Source organism: Homalodisca vitripennis, chromosome 4, assembly GCF_021130785.1.
Source record: "Homalodisca vitripennis isolate AUS2020 chromosome 4, UT_GWSS_2.1, whole genome shotgun sequence".
In the NCBI taxonomy this organism is placed as follows: Eukaryota; Metazoa; Arthropoda; class Insecta; order Hemiptera; family Cicadellidae; genus Homalodisca; species Homalodisca vitripennis.
Window position 1 is genome coordinate 61,550,569 of NC_060210.1, and position 23,308 is coordinate 61,573,876.

At 32.8% G+C, this 23,308-nt stretch overlaps 1 protein-coding gene across 8 annotated transcripts; it reads right to left on the reverse strand.

Moving 5' to 3' along the window:
• Positions 1-358: 358 nt before the first annotated feature.
• LOC124359364 lies at positions 359-17,760 on the reverse strand. 8 transcript variants are annotated; one of them, XM_046812047.1, is made up of 5 exons: positions 17,183-17,300; positions 9,124-9,284; positions 4,794-4,953; positions 2,719-3,117; positions 359-1,510 (listed from the first exon to the last, which is right to left on the reverse strand). In XM_046812047.1, the coding sequence occupies exons 3-5, from the start codon at positions 4,950-4,952 to the stop codon at positions 713-715; spliced, it is 1,356 nt and encodes a 451-aa protein (XP_046668003.1). In that variant the 5' UTR covers position 4,953; positions 9,124-9,284; positions 17,183-17,300; the 3' UTR covers positions 359-712. The 8 variants fall into 8 exon arrangements, with proteins under 8 accessions (XP_046668003.1, XP_046668005.1, XP_046668000.1 ...); XM_046812049.1 differs by having other exon boundaries at positions 17,187-17,288; XM_046812044.1 differs by lacking the exon at positions 9,124-9,284 and adding an exon at positions 15,413-15,493 and having other exon boundaries at positions 17,187-17,252.
• Between the last annotated feature and the right edge of the window lie 5,548 nt (positions 17,761-23,308).

Here is a 23,308-nt window from a genome sequence, read left to right on the forward strand (position 1 = left end):
GCTATTGAATGTATTAACTACTATGAAGTTCAATCTAATGTTCTAATTAAAGTGAAAAATTAAGGTAATACCAAACTGTTTTGTGATTTTTTTTAAACTAATTATGATCAATAACGTTTGTGAAAGCATTCATGTTAGTAAAAGCAAAACAGAGAAGAAAATAATATTCGAAATCTATTTACAAACAAAATTGAAGTTAAATTAAAAAAAAAAAATGAAACTCGACTACCATGACTGATAATAGAACAAAATTTGAACAACGTTAAAAAAATGTAAAATATAGTATTTATGTTCAAGCGTATGATTAATCAAATTTAAAAAAATGGGGTATGGTTGTCAAATTAGAACTACAACTTAATAATTTTAATAAAGACATTTATCATTCTATTGAAAATTCCAGCATTCCTTCTTTTGTCTGTTAAATATGTTATTCAAATAACAGTTTCCTGATGGACGAATATTGTGAGTTGTATGTATTCACTTCTGTGTACTCTAATTATGGTATGAAAATAACATCTCAGTTTTTTTCAATATGAATTATGTATACGTGTATATTAATATTGTAATATTGTGATTTTATGAGTTAAAATGTTTTAAAAACTTGCAATAATAAAATTAAAATATTTTTTAAATTTTATTAATAAGACGCTATCTATAAGTTTACATTTAAAGTAGCCTATTCACATTGAAAGTAATACAAAAATATCACAGTTTATCTACAAGTAACAGGTTCCACTTGTTCGTAGCCATGATCTAAATAACTATCGATATCGTCGTAGCAAACGTTATTAAATGCGATCTGATGGGGCGGTTCGCGCCTCAGCTCCTGGGGCTTCACATTGTTTAACGCTGTCACCTTCAGTTTCTTCCTCTTTTTTGTACGACAAATCCAGAACACCAGGCAAATAATCAACAATAAATTAATTAATACAATCGGGATCCACCAAAGAAAGTAAAAGTATTCAAATGCTTTTGGAGAATTCATATTTGAATTACACAACCGATCTTGACCTACATGGAGTACACCCTCGGTGCAAAAGTAACTGTCAGCTAAATACTTCTTGAAAGTGTTCAGCGTGAGGTTACAGCTTGTGTAACAGTAGTTCACATCTCCAGAGTCCTGAAGATCACTGTCTAAAAGAATCCTGTTATCGAGGCAATCGTAACAGCCAAAATTGTTACCTCTGAAAATCACTTTTCCATTGCTTAAACGCAGAACACCGCCAATATCGTGAGTAAAGATGTCATTTTCCTCAAATCTCACACCGGCGTTGTCGTGAACTATGAGAGGCCTGTTGTTGAATCCGTGCAGGGAATTTTTTGTAAATAAGGCCTCTCTCGCGTTAACCAAGTTGAGACATCCACTCTCCAAGTTTATGTGTGAATCCCTCACAGTAATTTGATTGACTGTCGCGTTCAAGAAGCCATTCTCGTGGATGTATATGACGGAATTGTCTATGGCAATCGAAGAAGCATTGAATACCAACGATGCCTTGTTGTGTAAACGGATCTGAAAAATACAGAAAATACTGTAATACGTATAAATTAATAGTGAGCTTTAGCGAAACCTATCACTCGTGGGGCTGGAATATTTGTATTACTGTATGTTTGTCTATCTGTCTTTCCGGACGATATCTTGAAAACGAACTGACCAATGGGCCTGAAATGTTGCATCAAGCCATATTTATAAATTAGCAACACTGAGTTCGATGATGGTGCATGTTACTCCATGTGATTTGGCTGAGCGTTAGTGAATATTTTTACATTGGTCTTATGGGTAACAATGATAACAACGAGAAAAAACAGAATAAATTAACATGTAACCAAACTTAACCTAAGTATTTGAGATTTTAATATGTTACTTTCAATCAAAGAGTAAAAAAAAGAGTCCATTTTTAAACTCGATGACAAGATTTTATTTCAGCGCAATCTTGCGTTGTATAATATTATTTAGCTAATCGAAACTGTTATTATTTAAACACTACTGTGAAACCTAATTATTGAACAAAAATGGAATACAGTATGTGGCAAGATATCATAAGAAATATTACATCTATTGGCTTGAAATTTTGCGTTAAACTTAATTTCTACATACACAAGAATATGTCCTAGGATGGTTAATGTCGTGCTATAGAATTTGGAAAAGCGTCATTGAAGACGCATCTCAATTTGCGTAGACTATACATTTAAAAGGTTACAAGCAAACTTAGGAGACATTTCGCTATTTATTTTTTTTAATTCGGGATTATTTATTTGCTGTAAGAAAGATTTAAAAATGTTTACATATGCTTTATAGACAAAGAATTTAAAGTATCTTTGATATTTATTTTCATAGAAACAAATAAAAAAACTACTAAATATGTATACATTATAATTATATTGTAATATTTATTAATTTTTATTGTAATGGAATACGAAAGTTTTGCACATATTTTAAAATTAAATCATTATTTTGATTTAATATATATATATATATATATATATATATATATATATATACATATATATATTATTTATACTAATACACAACAAAATATTTTGTCTTGTTATGAAATTTAAAGGATAATAAATATTTATTTTGAAGTTTAAACCCCTTATTTTTTGTTTGAAATTCACCAATAATATTTATTTACTAAATTTTGTAAATTTACAATTTTACTAAAAAAACTCAATTTGATTTTAACTTTTGTAAATTCATTTAAACAATAAAGTACTTACTTTTGTTTTGGATATGAGAACATTTTCTGCGAATATCTTCAACAAGGTAGAGCCGAGATCCATGTCGCCCACGTTAACCAGATTGACTATCCTGATCGACCACACAAACTCCTGAGCATTGCCGATCAAGCGAAGAGTATTGATGTTGTTTAAGGCCATATTCGCTATATACGGTATTTTCAGAGTTTGCCTTTCGTGTTGGTACTTCAGTGTCAACTCATCTACATTGTCAATCTGTAGATCCGTCAACTGTGGGTTGCTCAAGAACAGGGAGACTTGAGACGTCTTTGACACGCTGATGCGACGTAGTTTTACCGACGAGTCAAACGTTACACTTTGGAAAGAAGTTAAGTTCACTCCCGACATATGCTCGGTAGCACGTCCATTCAAATCCACGCTCTGAAACACAAGCAGCCTAGATTACAAATGTGTGAACATAATCAACTTAGTTTACACATCTGTGAGCACAATCAACCTAGATTATAAAGGTGTGAACATAATCAACTTAGATTACATAGTGTGAATACAATAAACTTAGATCACAAATTTGTGAGCACAATCAATCTATATTACAAATGTGTGAGCATAATCAACCTAGATTGCAGAGGTGGAAAAACAAACAACCGAGATTAGAAGGATGAAAACGTTTTAGTGAAAATTAAATAATTGTCTAGCAGCTTATACACCCTAGTGTATGGAACAAATTCCTAAAAATATATAGGTTACTGGTTGTTGTTTGCGGCTTCGTCTGCATTTACTTGCAATATAACAGGGGTAGGCTATTGTAATCAACCCACTCTAACTGGTACCTATACAGGACAAGGGATGGTAATTAGAAAATACACCTGTCTCTGGAACCGATTTTAAAATATTGAATCTAAGTTCAAAACCCTAATAAACCAAATTGCTTTTATGATTTCATTATTTTATGATATTAGTTTTTTTTTAGATGAGCAGTATCTTGAAATTGGAGAACAGAACCCTTTCCAATACAAAATTATGAGGTTATATGAATTATTGCAAAGTTTAAGGTATTTAATTCTGTATTTTCTATAATTACAATAATTTTAACTGAAAATTTAATGTGAAAAAAAAACAATTAATCTCTTCTCTTATCGCAATAGTCTTCAGAGCCGAGAAAAGTAACCTTGGTGCGTCCTCAAGTAGTAACAAGAATGCATGTTTATTGTGCTTGTCAATTCATGTTTGTGAGATTTCATAACTGGATATAACAAATAAATTCACATCTTAAATTCCTACCTAAGGCTGTGATACAATAAGCATATACTTGTGTAAAAACAACTTTGGTCTATTTAATTGATAAAAAGTTGTGCGGATTTAGAAATATGTTTAATACTGTCATTTTGCACAACTACGTGCATTTTTCTTTGCAGACTTTAAGCCAATTCATGTCATAGGTTTTAAAAGTACTGCCCAGTTACTTGAGAGTTGTATAAGCTATAATCTACAATAATTGGAAGGAATAAAATTTGTATTTATTTATTTTAATTGAAAAATACAAATTAGGCTCGAATTCTTCATAACCAAATTCTTTAACAATCATCCTAATGGGTGCCGTCTTGATTTCAACTCAATAAAAACAGTGTTAAATCTTCGTCACTTTCACACTTACTTTTCAATCAGTGAATTGGAGATTTCTCATTTTAAGGATACTATTAATACACATTAAAACACTTTCTGTTTGTAATTCGGAAATAAAACAAACTTTTTGTACTTCATCGTTTGAGTGTTCAAAATATGAAATAAAAGGAGTTTGAATACCTATTAGGAATAACTTTAAAATTACACATCTTCCGTAGTTCTATAACCAAAACTGAAAATTATAATCAAAAGGAAAAACGTGCAAAAAGGGTTTGAAGTGTAACATTGTGTTAAGGTTTTTTACACAGCTGACTATTCACCATTTAACATATTAATCAGATAATACAAAATAGTGGGATATCAGATACACAGTTTATCCAACATTAATATTTAAAAGTTTATTACGCAACAGAATCAATTGATTGATGATCTAACATAACGAAAGATAGCTAATTGTCCTGTTATGTACAAACCTTTCCCTCAACCCTTTTCCCATTGCAGGTTGCAAAGAATTTGCTGTCCAAATGCATCAGTTGACATTTTTCTCGGAAATTAAATGGCGCTGCCCAAGTTTTCCAGATGAATGCCTCAGTGACACAAGTTGCCACCACTAGTAGCGGTGTCAGCAACATCCTGGAGCATACCGTACAAGTTTTATTGAATAAATATAACAAAATCTTAGTTTATTGGCTTTGGCACTACCTCGTTTTGACTATCGTCTAACTTATTATCCATTTCACACTGCGTCGAAAAAGTTGTTAACATAATTGATATATAGGAATATTTCGGCATCGTTGTGGAAACCCACTTTCAGCCAACAAATTCTCAACCGAAACTGAAAGTAATGCTCCTCTGCACGTGAGTGAAGGGCGTGCTTTAAAAACATGATTGAACAAACAAGCGATAGTAAAAAAACATTAAAATCGGGCAATGAAGATATCAGATTATCTGCAACCTAACAACCCATGATAAAGAAGTTATTCCGATCACTGATGGTTAAGCTTCAGCATCACTCATTTGAGGACGCACATTACTGGTTCTGCCTGTTTTGGTTTAGTCATTCTGGTCGCTGATTGGTAAACTTTAGCCTCACTTATCTGTGGACGCAAATTACTGGTTCTAAACAGTTTTCGTTTATTCATTCTGGTCGCTGATTGATTAAGCTTCAGCATCACTCATCTGTAGACGCACATTACTGGTTCTACCAGCTTTCGTTTAGTTATTCTGGTCGCTGATTGGTTAAACTTTAACCTCTCTCATCTGTGGACGCACATTACTGGTTCTACCAGTTTTCGTTTAGTCATTCTGGTCGCTGATTGTTTAAGCTTTAGCCTCACTCGTCTGTGGGTGCGCATTACTGGTTCTGCCTGTTTTGGTTTAGTCATTCTGGTCGCTGATTGGTTAAACTTTAGCCTCACTCGTCTGTGGACGCGCATTACTGGTTCTACCAGTTTTGGTTTAACATCAATCAGATGACTGAAATACTCTTTTTAATGAGGCCAAAATATGTCGATACTCTAATGACATATTTAAAAGTAAGTTATTATAAACAGCATGAGCTAACACAGAAACCTTGTTCACCTTATTTCTTTAAACCCTTGTTCCTTTTGCATCTTCCTCCTTCCTCCCCTATATGTCCGTTTGTTGATCAAATAATAAAACTGAATAGCCCAGAGAAACCGCAAAAGTAATTTTGCTATTTAATTACTAATTTTGCTAACCGCACTAAGACATTTTGCTACAGTGTGATCATTCTGTTATATTTTACATTGTTATATATTAGTATACAGGGTAGGAGTACCTACATTATATGGTGCGCACCAGGCCTCACTGGGATTTCATGCAGAATTTCGAAGACTTGTAGCTTATTCCATTATCTTAACGACCTGAAGACAGATAGACAGACAGACTAACACAGAAAAGAAGTCTTTTCATTCTCGATGGAGTAATGGTTCAGCTGGTAAATATTTTAACAGGAACAATTAAAGTTACGTCACTCCGCCCTAACGTCGGACCTCAGAAATAACTAAAATAACCCCCCACCCCCCACCACAGCACGCCTCAACCGTATGAATGATTTAAATTCATATAATATAGCAAATACGATGGAATATATTACTGAAGTAAAAAATCATTCTTTGAAAATAATATTTTGAGTACAATAGTACTTGGTTTGCACTTGTTAATAAAACATTGTTATTATTATTGTTTATTTTTATTTTATTCCTGTAATCGATATACACAAAAACAATGTATAAATGTATAATGTATAAAACAAATCTTTTAAGGAATACGAACCTTAAATGAAACATTATTTAAGGGATGCACACAATAAAAGTAGAGAAATGTCTTACTTTTATTGTGTGCATACAGTTTTTGTGAAGCTTTGATTATTAAAAGTGGTTATAAAATCAATTAGACACATCATTGAATAACTTCCGATATATCAGCAGTCATTTTATTGCAATAGATAGGTGAACTATAAAAACATGTTTTGATAAACGTATAATTCTTATAAAGGCCTATATCTTGCTCTTAAGATTAGTTGTAGAACTGTTTACCATAGTTTGAAAATTTTTGTAAAACCTTACAAAGAACTGTAACAGTTATAGCGAAAGAAATAAAATATTTTATAATAGTACAATCGGCAACGTAAAAGTGCACCTTTTTTCCGTTACTTTTATCACTGTCGGCAATTATTATTTAAAAATTCGCTATTACGGAACGATCGTCTACAGCGATAGAGATAATAATGGTTTTAAGTCTATTACAGATTAGTTGTTCAAAGTGTTTCATATCCGTCTCTCTCATTTGAAGCGTAGGAAGTGTGCGAAAAAGGCTTGATTTTATATTATTTCTTAAGGGTCGCAAATGGACCCCTCATACCGAAAAAATACAAAACGTAAGTTTTGTGTTGTAATATCTGTCAGCTTTTATCAGCCCATAGATAAAATATCTAAACAAATAAAAACTAAACTGAACTATGTTGAAACTGGTATAGTTCGACTAAAGAATATCATTTTAGTTTAACATATGTTTAAAATATACATAGAATATTTTTATCTCTGGGTGGTTACAAACTCCAAACTCCCCCCCCTCGTGGATACGTCTGTACTGGTTAATGAATGAATACATTGTAGGTATAAAAAAGGTTTCAGACAAACTTTTAGTTGGGTTATTTTCACAACTCCAGTAATGACGGGAAACGAACTGGGATAAACCCCATATCCATGGGATTTAGCTGAGCGTTAGCGAACATACAACTTTCGAAGAAATATATATATATATATATATATATATATATATATATATATATATATGTATAATTTCAATAAACATTGAATCGCTCTGCTATTGTATAAATAAGGCTATTGGCATTTATACAATTTAATGTAAATAAAAGTCGTTTGTCAGGTATTTGGCCTTCCGATCATATGTTAGTTTGCTTATTTAAACGCATATGTGACAGATACGGCCAAATACAAAATAATTGAATCGGAAAAAGTAAGCGATCTGTGATGTAATGGTGGCACATTCACCCGGCAAGTGAGAGATCCCGGTTCGACTCCCGGCGGAGCAAGTACTTTTTGCGATTCAATGTTTATTGAAATTAAATAAGGCTATTGCCATTTATACAATTTTATATATATATATATATATATATATATATATATATATATATAAGTATGTATGTAGCGCATTACTTACAGAGTAACAACTAAACGACATCATATGTCGTTTTCGGCCATCCCTAATCATGTGCCGAAAACATCTGATGTTTCGCATTAGTTGTGACTCTGTAAATAACGCGCTACACATCTGATGCAGAAAAACCAGTAATGTTGAACTTCCACCGACAACCGACCGCCAAACCGATGACTGGCGTCTGGGTGATGTGTGGTGGAGGAAGCTAGGCATTAGTCACCACAGGCTTGTTGATACTTGAATCGAATGAATGAGTTATGATATGTGTGTTGAGTGAAGGTGCACAATTTATGATTGTAATATTATTATTCCACGTTTTTTGTTCACTTTTTAGTTCCAAAACAATGGTACCAAAAAGTATGTCTATTCAGTCTGCAGATATTCGAAAACAGAATGTTGATTGTGGTGATGATTTGCAGTCAACAAATAAATGTCTGCCTGGTGTCGATAATACCAGTAAATCTGGCTCAACTGACTTTCAGCCTAAAAGTCAATCATCAGTTAAATCATTCGTACAAAAAAAGTGAGAATCTCTGAAAAGAAAAACATTTATCATAATTTATTAAAGCTTTTAACCAAAGACTATTAACTTTTTTAGATTGTAAATGATGCTGGCTTTAAAGGTTATAGTAAAGCGCTCAACCCATCTTATGAATTGCCTAGTAGAAAAGTTATTGCAAACCGCTACATACCTGCAGCTTATGAAGCCTGCAAAATTGAAGTGCTGGACAAGATTCAAATTCGTTTAATGTCTTAAGACAACTTTTGTTGTATGATAGAGTCAAGTACATCCTGTATACACATAGCTTATAAAATTAACCAATAAGAATACAATGGTTATGCAACAGTAAATATTATATTTTTTTTAATTAGTCTACATAATTATTGTAAAAAAAAAAACTAAAAATGTAAAACGAGACACAACTTCACAATTATTAGTTTATGCCCGATTAAAAAGAAGTTTACAATTCCAACTGATAATGCAAGAAAAACTAAACAAAAAAAAACAAAAACATTATTATACTAGAAACTCTCCCACCGTGTAAAAACAACCCGCCACTAAATGCTCCTTTAGTTTTCTTTTAAATTGTTCCTTACTTTGGATGCACTTCAGCGGTTCAGAAAGTCTCCAAAAGCACCTGGCACCGACATTGTGCGGTAAACTCGCCGCCCAAACGGTCTGGTGTGGAGTTTGGCGGAGGTTTACTCGAGCCCGGGTGTTGTGCTCGTGTATTGCGGATCCATCAGTAACTGCTACACTGTTAAATTTTGCAAACATTATTGTTTCAAATATATACAGTAACGGTAGCGTTGAGAGATTCAATTCTTTAAAAGCAATTTTACATGATGATGACAACAGCAGAACGTGTTTATTTAACAACAGACGGTTGGAGCTCGTCAAATATGGAGAGCAATTTGGCATCGACAGCGCATTTCATGAGTGATGATTATGAACTCGAGTCAGTTCTTTTGTTTGCCTATTGAGGTATCCTACACAATTTAAAATTTGTCAAAAACCATCTTGCAGCACCACTGATAGTTACAACCCATACGAAAAAGCGCCTCGTAGTAAGCGACAATGCTTCATATATTGTTGAGGTAGTAAGTAAGCTCAACTGGATCCATTTTGGGTGTTATACCCATACAATAAATCTTATTGTACAAGATGCTCTCAATATCGTTAGTTTTGTACAAGACAAGGCTATACATATTATTGTAAGTTTATTTTAAACATAGCAATCTTGCAATGGAAAACCTGATGATGTGTCAAAAGGGTTCTGGCAACAACAGTCCAAAGTATTCAAGACGTTGGAACTCAACTTCTTTCCTAATGTTGCAACGCTTAGTTGGTTGCAAGATAGAGTAAAAACTTCTTTAGCTTTAAATGACTTGAATTTACCCCTCGAAAAAAATATACTTTGAAATAGTCATAGCTCTGGAACCTTTCGAGAGTATCACTAGTAAATTAAGTGGTGAACACTTTGTAACGGGAAGCCAGATAATTGTCTAACATCAGGCATCAGTCACGTATGCCAATATTGACAGAGGAACCCTACCATTTGGATGTACTGGATATGGTAACAAGTCTCCATAATTGAATTGCTACTAGGCTGAGAAACGTGAAACAGCTGGGATTTGTACCTTTTTGGACCCTCGCTTCAAACAACATGCCATTACGTCACCAACAGCTATTGAAAAGGTCAAAGGCACTGTTACTAAGCTTTTAACACACCTGTTTTATAAATAAGACAGAACACAATGTGATCAAAGAGAAAGTGACCTTGCACCAGTTGAATCTTCCAAAAAGAAGGCTGAAAAATTAGAACCTTCAGTATTGGGTCTGTTCGATAAAAAACAAATGGTAAAACTCCAACAGGCAAATGCAACATCTGCTCTCATGGAAATGCAAAGGTTCGTAGAATACGTAATTGTATAACTAAACTTATCAATTCAATTATTAATGGTTTAATAAAATGTTTCAGTGTTGTTTTAACAATGTAAATATTATTACAACATTAAATATTATAAAGTTACTATTTTTTTTCTACAACTTTACTGACCCCATTACGAAATATTGAATAAATACTCAAGAAAATATGATATCAAGCGACAAGAAAATTTTAATGAGTGAATTTGTATGGAATTGTGGTTTTTGTTTTTTTAATTTATTTTGCATTCTTGTTATACTCATACTCATAAAAACAAATGTGAATATTATTTTGGAATATTTACTCTAATTTTGAAGTTTCTTTAATCAAGAGCAAAACATAAAAAGTTATGAAAATAACAAAATCACTCCAAAACATTACAAAATTATCATTAAATTATACATTGTAAACAGCCTAATATGCAATGCAACTATTACACATTTTAGGAGTCTATCACGGTATTGCAGTTTGTAAAACATAATTGCATCTGTATGAGGATGAAAACCAAAGTATGTCGTGGATTTTCGTTTTAAAACTGGGCACTGATTTGCTGTAAGGAATTTAACACTGATAGTAAACCATCTAGTGACAGTCATAGGAAGTGGCTGGTTATCTTATCAGCGGACTTGACGTACTTGGAATTCCCGCTTGGCTAAAATGACCTTAGTCTCTGAGGTTTCTTTAAACCAGAAACCACAGATTTTATAATAGACGCCAATAATACAATGAGACTTGTAATACTTGTCTCTGCTTTGTAAACGCATGATCATCAAATGAGGGGGCTGGGCGAGTGCCTTCTCCCGGATCAAAAATTATACATATAATACCTGTGACTCATATGCTGGCAAGAAAAGGAATAAACTCGCTAGTAAAATAACTGCTTAACCACTAACCAACCTGTGGAGCTAAACTAACGTTTATTTGCATGTGGACACGTTATTTACAAATAATAACTCCAGAATAATAACAAGTTTAGTCTTTAACACATACTTAATTGAGCAGGGTTTTGTATTTATCGTGGCCGGCCTAGTGTAACGCGCAAACCATCAGTCACCAATACCGAATGTTTTAACCACCCGGTTAAGAGTAAAAGTTAACATTTTAAAAACAAATTTTCATATACTTATTTTATGGTTAACGTCCAAACTCGGGTATCTCCTCCAAGTTCGTCTTTTGCCAATTTTAATTATTAAAAAAAAGTACTGCATGGGTAATAATTATTATAAGTACAAAATATGGATAATTAGTTTTTAGAATAGCTTAAATAATGCTCGTAATTTCACTTGATTCCCATATGTGTTTGAAACAAAACTAATTATTTGTTTACTACTCATGTTAGATTGGTATTTAATTTTGAACTGACCCATGATATCACTTTCAATTATCTCATTTATAACAAGAAGTCTGACCTACTAAATTGATATGATAAAGGTATATGTAAAGAGACTGTCAAGTGCTTCAGCTATTTTGATACCCTAACTCTTTGACTGTTAATTTCTCTAGTAGCCACAGGTAATACTGTTGTAAATTTTGTTTATATTTTGAAAATTTTCACCATTTTATGAGATTTATTCATCTGTTATGCAACTCAAATATTTTCTAGAAACCTGATGTGATTTGGTCTTAAATTCATGATCATGTTGTTATTTATATCTATCTCATTATTAATAAAATTACACTATCTTTTCCCTTGACACTTTTTTAGCTTCATGTTGTCTACTGACTCAATGTACGTAATTAGAAACAAGTAATTAAAACATTTTAATCAATATTAGCTCATTAAAAAAATTAAATAATTACTGGTGTAAGAATTATACCCACTACAGCTTCTTGCATTTATTTATGCTCTGTATTGTGCTCCGATGCATTGTTTTATAGAGGCAAAGTCGATGTATCCGAGCCAATAAGACAATGACCATTCTTCACAGTGATACATATACAATAACAGCAGCCACTTAAAGAAAACAGAATTCAATTTTTTCCGCTCTTTTACAATAACAAAATCAAGCATGGAAAAATTATTGAAAATCGCTTAGCTCAACGGCCTTAGGAATAATGAAGATTTCCATCAAAATCATATAGTTTGGAATTTTGAAACTTCTGGCACAGATTAACAATCTGATTTGTGATCGTTCAGTAAACAACCTCTGGAACAATCTCTGGATGCCCAAGAGCCAAATCCAAGATGCCTAAATCTCCATCCTCTAGTACCTCTTTATCATGGTTCTCTCAGTTTCCAATATCTAATTATTTCAGCCTATGAAAAAACTGAAAGTAGACTTCTTGGAGATTTCACTTACTCATGATCAGTACGTTGCAAGTTTCAGTTAAGAGAGTTCTAAGCTTCTGGGATACATCTGCCTCTGGGTGCACCTTTGGAAGTACCTGACCTCTAGAAGAATCTAACTTTTAAATTTTGTAGGTATATTACAGTGTCTGAGAGATTTGGTCATTGGTCGTCCTGTTAGCAGGCTTCTGGAACTTCCAACTTCTGAAGATTCTGGACAGTGAGATTACCTGTCTCTGGGAGATTTCGGTCATTGTAACCTCCTAATCTCTGGGAATTCCACGCTATTGTTCCCACACTTGTGTTAGCTCGAGACCTGTGGAAGAGTTAGAAGGCTTTAGAAGCTTCGAGACTCTGAAGATCCAATATCCGAAACTACTATTCTCAGGAAGTTCCTGCCGTTTGGAACTTCTAGGAGCTCACTATTGACCGCCTAGACTTCATAGATATTTGAAAATATGTATTCATAAGAATCCAAAGCCTACAAACTTGAATTTGACATGCCCAGAGACTCCCCCTTATTGAACTATATGCCAAATTCTATGGATTCACGACAGATATCCTTGGTGGTTTTTATTTAAGGCTGAGCTCTTCTGGCTCAAAAGGCATTAAATAACTTTCTTTGGTTACCATTTACACCACATTTTTGAGCATTGGATTCCTAATTTTTTTTTGTTAGCAAATTTTGTAAGCATCCTATAGTTTTTCTTCATACTACTAAAAACAAATGTTTATAGTTTATTTTAACCAAAATTATATAAAAAATTGAATTAAAAGAAAAGTGACTTTATTAAATGTGAAGTTAGGACTATGAAGTCCTCTGCATCCCTTAACGTCAAATAATGAACTACAAAAAATTCAAATTTCACAAAAACACATTTGAATGCATGCATACAAGAATGATACATACTAAGAATTAGGACGAGCCTTAAAGTAATGCATAAAATAAAACCTACATGGAATATAGGAAAATAAGAGGGTTTACTTTTTTAGTGGGTGGGGAACTTTCCTTAGTGCTAAAGCCTAAACGTGGCAGAGATCTTCCTTCCCTGTCTGCTATGTCAGATACCCGAACAATGCTAATCTCCCCTTCCTTCCTTGAAATCTAGGAATAAGGCGATTCCTACTCCAAAAACCATGCAGAAGACCTTTTCGCTTTAAGTACACAAAGGTGTCCTTATTTTGTTGCCCTAAACAATACATCTGCCTAGCAACCTTGAGCGTTACTTAATTAAAACAATGTTAGATTTCAAAGATTGATAGACAATTTTTATTTTCAGATGGTTTGACAATTTAACCAGTTTAAATTCATATTTCCAACATTTATCTATAATGTTTTTACATATCTCGAAAATGAACTGATCTATAGACTTTAAATTGTGCATGAAGCTCCATTTCTATATGAAGAACACTGAGTTTTATCACGATGCGTGTCAACTCCCAAATTATTACGATTAAAAATAAAGGCTTAACTGTGTTTGAGGTTAATACTGTTACTAAGGGGTTAAAATTAAGATGCCGCGATCCATGGCGGCCAGTACAGTCGAGACTTAAGATAAAAATAACTTAGCCACTGTATTACGTAATATTGCAAGGTAAAAGTACGCCACACCACTTGTCAGCAAACTTTAGACCGACAATCATACGGCGAGAAAGTTTTACATCCGTCGGCAAATAATAGAGAAATCGTGTCAACCTATTGGGTGGCTTCAATGACTATCAACCAAATTCTATGGTTAAACATGCAACACTTTAACATGATAAACTTATTCTTGTTCATGTAGAAATGATGTTGCACGCACAATTTTAAGTCTACATATCAAATCTGGTGTGAGATATCTTACGACATGATAAATTCATATTTTTGTTCATTAAATTGTTTCATAGCAGTTCTTAAACAATAAATGTCTGCACATCAATTACCATTGAATAATGTCGGATGTCTTGGAATAAATAGGCTACATGTGTTAATATGTCACATGTTAAAACCTTGCATGGCTGTGATTATACTGAGATTGTTTACAAATTTATGTATTGTTATATTTTTTTCTTTGCCATCATGGTTACTCGTAAGGCTAATGAAAATTATTCGCTAACGCTTAGCAATATTCCATGGCGGATATGCACCATAATGAAAATTTTCCTCATATAGAAATAGAGCTTAGTGCACAATTTTATTTTAAGTTTATGGACGAGTTCGTTTTTGAGATATGAAGAAAAACACATGGTTATTAAGAGTGAGTATTTAAACTGGTTAAATGGATAAACAATGTGAAAAAAATGTTCTACTATCCATATATCCATACAAAGTACATTACTTCAATGCTTCAGTTTGTTGCCTATAGTTGGTGTATGATTCATTATAGCACAGGACACATCATTGCAAGCCTGACAGTATGGTCAGTTACCTCACCCCACTTCCCCCCTCACCTGGCGGCATTGCAACATTGTCGTATCAGCTGATTCTCAGTATCAGGTGACGCACAGTGAATGAATCAAAACACTCTCAAAGTCGGCATAAATCCATATGCAACAATTTATATTACTATGTAATTTGAAATTATTTTACATGATTAAGGAAAGGAAATAAACACCATTTAGGCAATAAATAATTACATTAGTCATCATTAATGATACTTAACAATATTTCAAACTTTTGGAATTTACATACAGTTTGGTCATTCGATTCAAATAGTGAACTCTCATCAGGCTTGTTTTTTTTCAGTTTTTGCGTCAGACATGGGTACACCATCTGGAATAATCATTTCAAACATCTCCTTAAAATATTGTTGAGATATATATATATATATATATATATATATATATAATATATATATATATATATCTTATTATTAAAGGATCTGACGTGTTAATAGCTTCTTTTGAAAGCTGCTTAATTCAAAGAAAAGCGGCAGAAATCATCTCAGGCCCATAAATCGATTTTTTATGAATGATTGGATGCATGTAGAACCATGGATATAAAACTTACGAATATCTTTTATGTATCAACTCTGAATGTGTTGTTATTACGTCGAAACTACTTCAAATTATTATTAAAACTGTTTATACTCTGGTAATTAACTCTTCATTAACGCCAATTATTTCTCAAAACAAATTGGTCTAGAACTAGAACTGGTCTAGAACTGTTCTAGAACTCTGGCTTCGAACAATCGACAATCGACCACGTTTTATCTCTGAATTAATCTCTATATTTTTTATCTTATTTTAGACTACTACTTCATTATCTTCAGACCACACCTGTCATTTTTTTATTGGAAGTTAACAACCAACGTGAAGATGGCACTCAGTGGATTACAGTGCAGTACAGAAAAGCCAAATTGAGGCCTTATTTTATTTATATTTTACTGGCATTTTAACAAGACGGTCAAATTCATTTTAAAGAGCTCCACAAATGTAACATCTTTAGGTGGACATAGTCTCGGTTAATGAGTTGGAATTTTGCCACGAAATATCGTGAAATTAAGTGTAAAAGATATTTCAATACTCTTTTCACCTATATTTAATAATTTGCTCCACAATCTCCCTATTTCATTGCCTTTTATATTCTTTTCAGCTAAAGAAACGTCCGTGGATTCCTAAAAAACAGAATTTTACTTGCCGGATATACGAAGTGTAGTAGGGAAAGCGTATTACGAATGTATAAATATAGATTTTTATTTACAATAAAATATCCGTTTTGAACCATTGACCAAGTTTTTGTGAAAATCCTCAATCATTCACACAAAAGTATGTAAGAATTAGCTGTTACCAAATAGCATCACCAATTTTTGCAAACACATGTAAATACAGAAAATATAACATTTAGTAAAAAGTCCCTAAATACAAAAAAAGTTTCCTCGTGAATTAAATGTAAAATTTTTGTAATTAAAAAATGTTTTTTTTTAGGATTCAGTTTGCAACATTTAGTCAAACATCTCATACACTTTTAATATTACAAATTATAATCAAGACTGTTAGAGCAATTTTAGAAATTATTCTTTGCCAATGAATCTTAAACAAAAATATACTTGAGTATTTATTAATTGTTATGCATGTCATATTTGGCCAAAACTGTCCATAAGTTTGGTTACAACTGGAATGGATCCATCAACACAAAAATACAAACTTTTTTATTTTGGTTAGATTTACTTTTTTAATTTGTCCAAAACATTAAAAAGGTATAATTGATATTTTAACAGTAAAATAAAAGGGACCTGTTGTCCCCGAAAAAATTCCCTCAATCTGAAAAGTTTTTCATGCATGAATTTTCTGGTGATTTTGATTTTGTGGTTTAAGAGCAAGGACCCACATATATAAGTTAAAGTACTATTTAAAAGTACTTCATAATAATTCTTTTCAGTAATTGTCCAAGACTAACTTTTTATATAGAACAACTTGCAGGAGATAAATAACAGTGAAGAAAATACAATAAATAACTTACCTACCAGAGTATACATATAGACACTGTAATGTACAGGAGGACCTGACTGTACTGCACACACCAAGTCTGCTGATGAGATAACTTTACCACAGACTACTGCACCTCCCCACCACCTCCTTCTATTGTCTGGTCAACACCATCTTTAAATGATGTAGTAGTGTATCTAGCAGAAAATACTGGAGGGAAAGAAGCACCCTCGTATGAAAATAGTTAAATAACTGGTATATAAATATACTAATAACAATATAAGACATATATACGTAACTGATGGCTCAGTAATAAAAAATTCGTTTTAAATTTGTAATACAAAAACCACTTATTTGGGAGGAGGGAACAGTTTTAGTCTATAATTATAAAATGGTAAAAAACATGTAAATGTTCTTAAACTACAGTATCCAAATATTGAAAAGAACTGAAAATGTTGATTGTTAACTCAAAATGTCCCATTTTCATTTTAGAAAATGTAATTATTGGTTGGAAACAAGGTAATGAATTTTTTTCATCGTGTAGTTCTTGAAAGTAGTATACTTAGTTTCCAAACTTACCATCAATGAGAATGGTTTCGTAGCGGAGTTATTTACACGTTATCTGCGAACTACTGACACTGACTCGCGCACGCGCATGCGCTCAGCGTTTCCTTGCCACTGCATATACAATCATGGCTTCTTTACATAGTCAGTAAATCAGCTGGTACTGGAGTGCCTGGATCGTTGAAAACGTTAAAACCTCGGAATGCAATTACAGTGAATAAATTTAACGATCAACGCGGGATTTTTTAAACTATAAATTGCAATTTACCAAAAATGTTTTGTGCATTCTATTTGTTCATTGTTTAAACAAATTATTATTTGAAAAATAAATGTTTTCATATAGTTGTGTTTTAAATAGTTATTTTTAATTTATATGTGGAATTTTGAACTAAATAGATATACAGGAACATCAGATAATTATAACTATAACTAAGGAAGTTAATTATAACTGTGTAAATTAAAGATACCTGTCTATATCAAGCAAGGGCAGTAGCGATCTTGGACAGGTAGTAAAACGTGAAGGGGTGAGCGGAGCGGCAGGTACTATACAGTATATAGAATATGAATATGAATATATATATATATATACAGAATACAGTATATATATATATATAATATATATATATATATATATATATATATATATATATATATATATATATATATATATATATTCTGCTAATTCGTGTGAATCATTTCGTTTCTCAAAACTTCTGGCAAAGTAAATTATTCCTTTATTGAAAAACACAGCAGTAGTATCACAACCAGTAAAAGCATGTAAAAGAATGTGTTCTTTAACAGTTTGGTAGCAGTTTTTCTAATTCTCTGTTAAACTTTGCAAAAAAAAAACTCAAAGTAATTGTAGAAAATATATTTCACGATCTACATCATGTTGATAGCTTACCTGTAAGCATTTTGTCCAATAAGTTGTCTGTTTCCTTAAACGACTGATCCCATCAATGAACGATGCGTCTGTCAAATGGGGTTTCATGATACACTCAACGATTCTCATTCTGCACTGAACCTACAGTATAGAACTTTGCTAGCCACAAAATATAATGAAATTTTTCATTACAAAGTTGGCATTACGGCTGTTTTCGTAAAACGTTAGCCACAGATGAGAACAGATTAGATCAACTTACCTAATTGAAACAAAGCTGTATAAGCAATTGTTTTAATTTATATCTGTTTCTTATACGCGGTTATTAATAGAGTAGCTATAATCAATTATTAAAAGTGTGACATGACTTTGTGGACACTCTGTATTCAACCGAGATTTTGTAAGTGGTAATAGGAAGATATATTAATTCTACAGAGAGGCAGAACGCTAATTATTATACACTATGTAATTTTTGGTTGATTTTTTTACCCGATTTTATACGGGGCAGCGGGGGGGGCGGGATGAGTCACCCTACTGGCGATTGCTGACAAGCCGATGTATAATACACATTGTCTAACAACTTAATAAAATTATTATTTCTGTGTATTACTATAAAGTAAGATTTCTGCTCCCTTTATGACGTTATAATTTAATTCAAACATCTTTGTAGGTTCTTAGTAGATTTCACTGCTAGGCTATTTTACTCAGTGTAACTTGTTGTGTTATAATTGACTTTTATAACATTCAATATGATTTACCGACATTTTATATTGCAATATATTAGCCTTTCTGTCGCATTAATACAAAACAAAATGTCTTACTTTAGAACATTTCTACTGTAAACTTTTATAAATTTAATGTAGTCTCTTTAAAAACCTTAGCGATCTTAAATTTCAGATTATTACAATTAAAAGTTACTATTTTTACCGGTTTTTTTTCTTGTTTAAACTAACTGTAAATCATTAGTACAACTGTATCATTATAAGCGAAAAAATGAAGTGAAATGGATTGAGGGAAAGGCCTATGTGGATAAAATACTTAAAATATTTCAATGTGTGGGTCCCTGACTCGGCAAGTGACCGCTTACACGTACGTACTATTGTGTCAAGAATCATAAATTAAAATAAAAATCGTTATTTTCTACTAACGTTTTATAACCAAACCACTATATAAAATTGACGCGGTAATGAGAAGCGCTGTAGGGAAAATTGGTTCATCGAGTTACTCGAACGGCACCCAATCAGTACCACTTTTCAGTGTGAAATAGGCTTCCACAACTCGTGGAAGCCTTTGGGAGATTACAACTTTACCGAATACCGAGCTAATGTTATTAATTTTTAGGAATCATAATTACTCTTGAAAAGTCCTTCTATGCTTCTAGTTTCTTAACTTTTTCGCAAACTTTCTTAACTTATGTGTAAACAATATTATGTTCGATAAAAAGACGATAAAATGTAAATTTTAATATCTATTTTATACAATACAAAATGAAATTTAGAAAAACCGGTTAGCGAGAAGCATACAGTGGAATGTCAGATCTAATTTCACTTTACGTTTCCTACAGATCATCCCATTAGTATGAAACTATTTCTAATCTGTACGGGAAAACCGGTACGATTCTAAATCGTAGTCTGTTTATTTACACACTGCAGGGTTCTGTCCGTACGGGAAGAAGACAATAGGACAAATCGAAAACAACACTTCAGTTCTGATAAAGGTGTAGTCTTGTTAATATGGATCGCGAGCAAGTCATTGCATTAAGGCGGCGGCGGAAAAGAAAAATACGCAATCGACTCTGGGTTCATCCAATTATTCAGAGACGTAAAGGTGTCGGGACCTTCTACGTATTATTTGAAGGGCTTAGAAATGACGACCAAAAGTTTTTTTTATACTTTCGTATGCCAGTTGTCTGTTTTGATTAATTGCACTGGAAACTGAAGAATGTTCATTGACGACAAAACAAGCAAATCAGAATTTCTATACTTACTGAAATGTTCGCGATGACTTTGGGATAGTTTTTGTTACTTTTGTATCCTTATCAATATCTAATGTTTTGTTCCATATGACAACTTTTGATTCAAATAGTGATATCAAATTTCAGCGTTAATTTCTTCTATAACTTTTAAATAAGCCACTGAAAAATACAAACTAAGGCACCACCAAAACGAAACCTTAAATCAAACTCAACGCACAGTCCAAGGTACAGCGACTGGACGACTAAAATCGTCGAGTGTAAAAGCGTGCATTTGCTCACGTGGGCCACTGAGCGGGGAGAACGACACGTTTATCGTGTTGCTCCAGTGTTGTACTCGTGTTGTAACCGAACAGTGTGAAAGGTCTCCTGCACTTCAACCGTCAACTAAGAATAATTGCCCGCCTTAGGCCCCTTGCACATTACACAATTCTTCCCGTACGGGACAATCGTATGGGCAATTTTCTAGTTCTTTGTAGAAGACGAAGCGTTTCGGTTACGTAAACACCGCATTTCGGTTTTGAGGGAATCGCATAACATTTGAGAAAATTATATTTAATTATAATTTGTGGAGAGCACAAAGATGTGTGGTATATGCGTTTGGTATTTTTAGTAATAAATAGCGTGTATTTCATCACCCTACCAATGTAGTTAGATTTAGCAGTAGTCATATCCAATGCTTGCATAGTATTGCACAACTATGTACGTGTCTGAGACGGATATGTTGTCGAGGGTATAACGGCAATCACAGGCCTGGTAGATGTGGCAGGGGAAAATACTACGGCTAGATATTTTTGTCAGAATTCGGAAGTTACTCTGGCAAATGTTAAAAATATAATTTGTCAAGAGTTAAAAATTACTAATAAACTAACACGGAATAATTAACTCCAGAAGTTTATTAAAGTAAGTTCAGTAACATAATTTATTACACTGCAGTATAGTAAGCGGCCACCACAATTATCAAAGCAGGATCCAAATTATCAATGCATTGAATAATAGTACATAATATAATATACATAATAATATAAGAAAATAAAAATCATTTGTATGGAATTTTAGTAAATTCCGCAAGTAAAATGGCGATGTACATATAGTGTCATTTGAGGGAAAAGATGTAGATACGTTTATCTTTCAATAGAGTAAAAAGTAACTAAATGCTTCTCTATTTTTTTGTCTTACATTTTATAAATACACATAGCCTAAATAATTTTCGTTCATCGTTAAACTAATACTGTTTTAGAAATAAAAACAGTTGAACTATATCCTACTGTATTTTTAAATGCCTTAAAACGTAATTAATATATATATCTTTATTTCATGCAAACCAAGTTTTCCCTAATAATACAAACTTTCATGCACTTCAGCAACATGTTGAAAATAACAGAGTTCTCAAATAACCTTTAGAGTTTTCTATACACTCAATTTTTATTCGTCATATAACTTGCCGAATTTTTGTTAGAATTTCGTGTGTTGTCAGAACTCCGACATTACCAAAGGACGATCCACGGTAGTAGGTGAACTGTCGAAACATATTTCTTGTTTTCCAATTCGAATCACTTGCCTAAATACTTACTTAGTATTCACGTAATTTTATTTAGTTAGTTTTATATAGTTTATTACTCAATTTTCGTTTATATTATATATTTACACATTTTGTCTAAAAATCGCCAAACCTCAAATGTATAGTGTCTTGATAACAATGTAGGATGTAATAAAACACATATCTTCGAGTGTTTCAAATATGACATCATAACAATATGTACTACTTAATTCGTATGTGGTTTTACACAAATAGGACGCCGGAATTCGATATTGTATCCATTTAGTGTTGCTTCCTGTAGGGAATACAGGAAGGTTTTTGCCTTCGTCGTGGTAACTTGAAACTTGAAAATCGCTTTAAAATATTTGACTTCAACAAACCATCCATCCGGTCAAAGGTAGTTTTTCTCTAGCCGTTGCCTAAATGGGAACATGTCTATGGTATGGCACAATTTAGATTCTGTTTTAACGAGATCAACTCTACAGAGATTTGTCCTTTTACAGGCTTAAAGTGTTTCATTATTCATACTAAAGTAATAAGTTTACATTCAGGACGGTTCAGTTTAGTCACTTGGTTAAGAATAGCCCAAACTGTTGTACATTGTTCAATGTTGTATATACCTGAAACAGATATATACTGTATAAAAGTGCCATGAAGAAACAGCTCGACAGAGAGCTTGTATCTCATATTGTATGCATGAGACTGTCACACCTCGCGCTATCCGACTCGGCGTTCTAATGTTTATACTTTCGTTGTCGAGAATAAATTATCTGCAAGGGGGGACTTTTAAATCGTGAATCATATAGTAGATATTCTACGTGTAATGGCAAGAAGTAATCCCTAAGTCAAATCAAATCAAATCAAATCATTTCTTTATTGCTTTTAGACAATATATAACATTGTATAGCAGTCGTCATATATTCAAACAGCAAATACTCTACACACTCACACACAGTCAGACTTACATGTCACTCATTCACACTAATTCACACTATCTTTGGATCCAGATTTTAAATTTTGGTAATTTAAGATATTTTTAGATATCCCAGCGACTCATCATAAACTCCTCTAGCGAATAAAATGCTTTTGACACCAACAGGCATTTGAGACGAGTTTTTGAATTGGATTTGATTAGTTGCATTTTTTTTACACTTTCAGGGAGCTTGTTGATTAAGCCGACGCCAACCTGATGCGGTAAATGCTG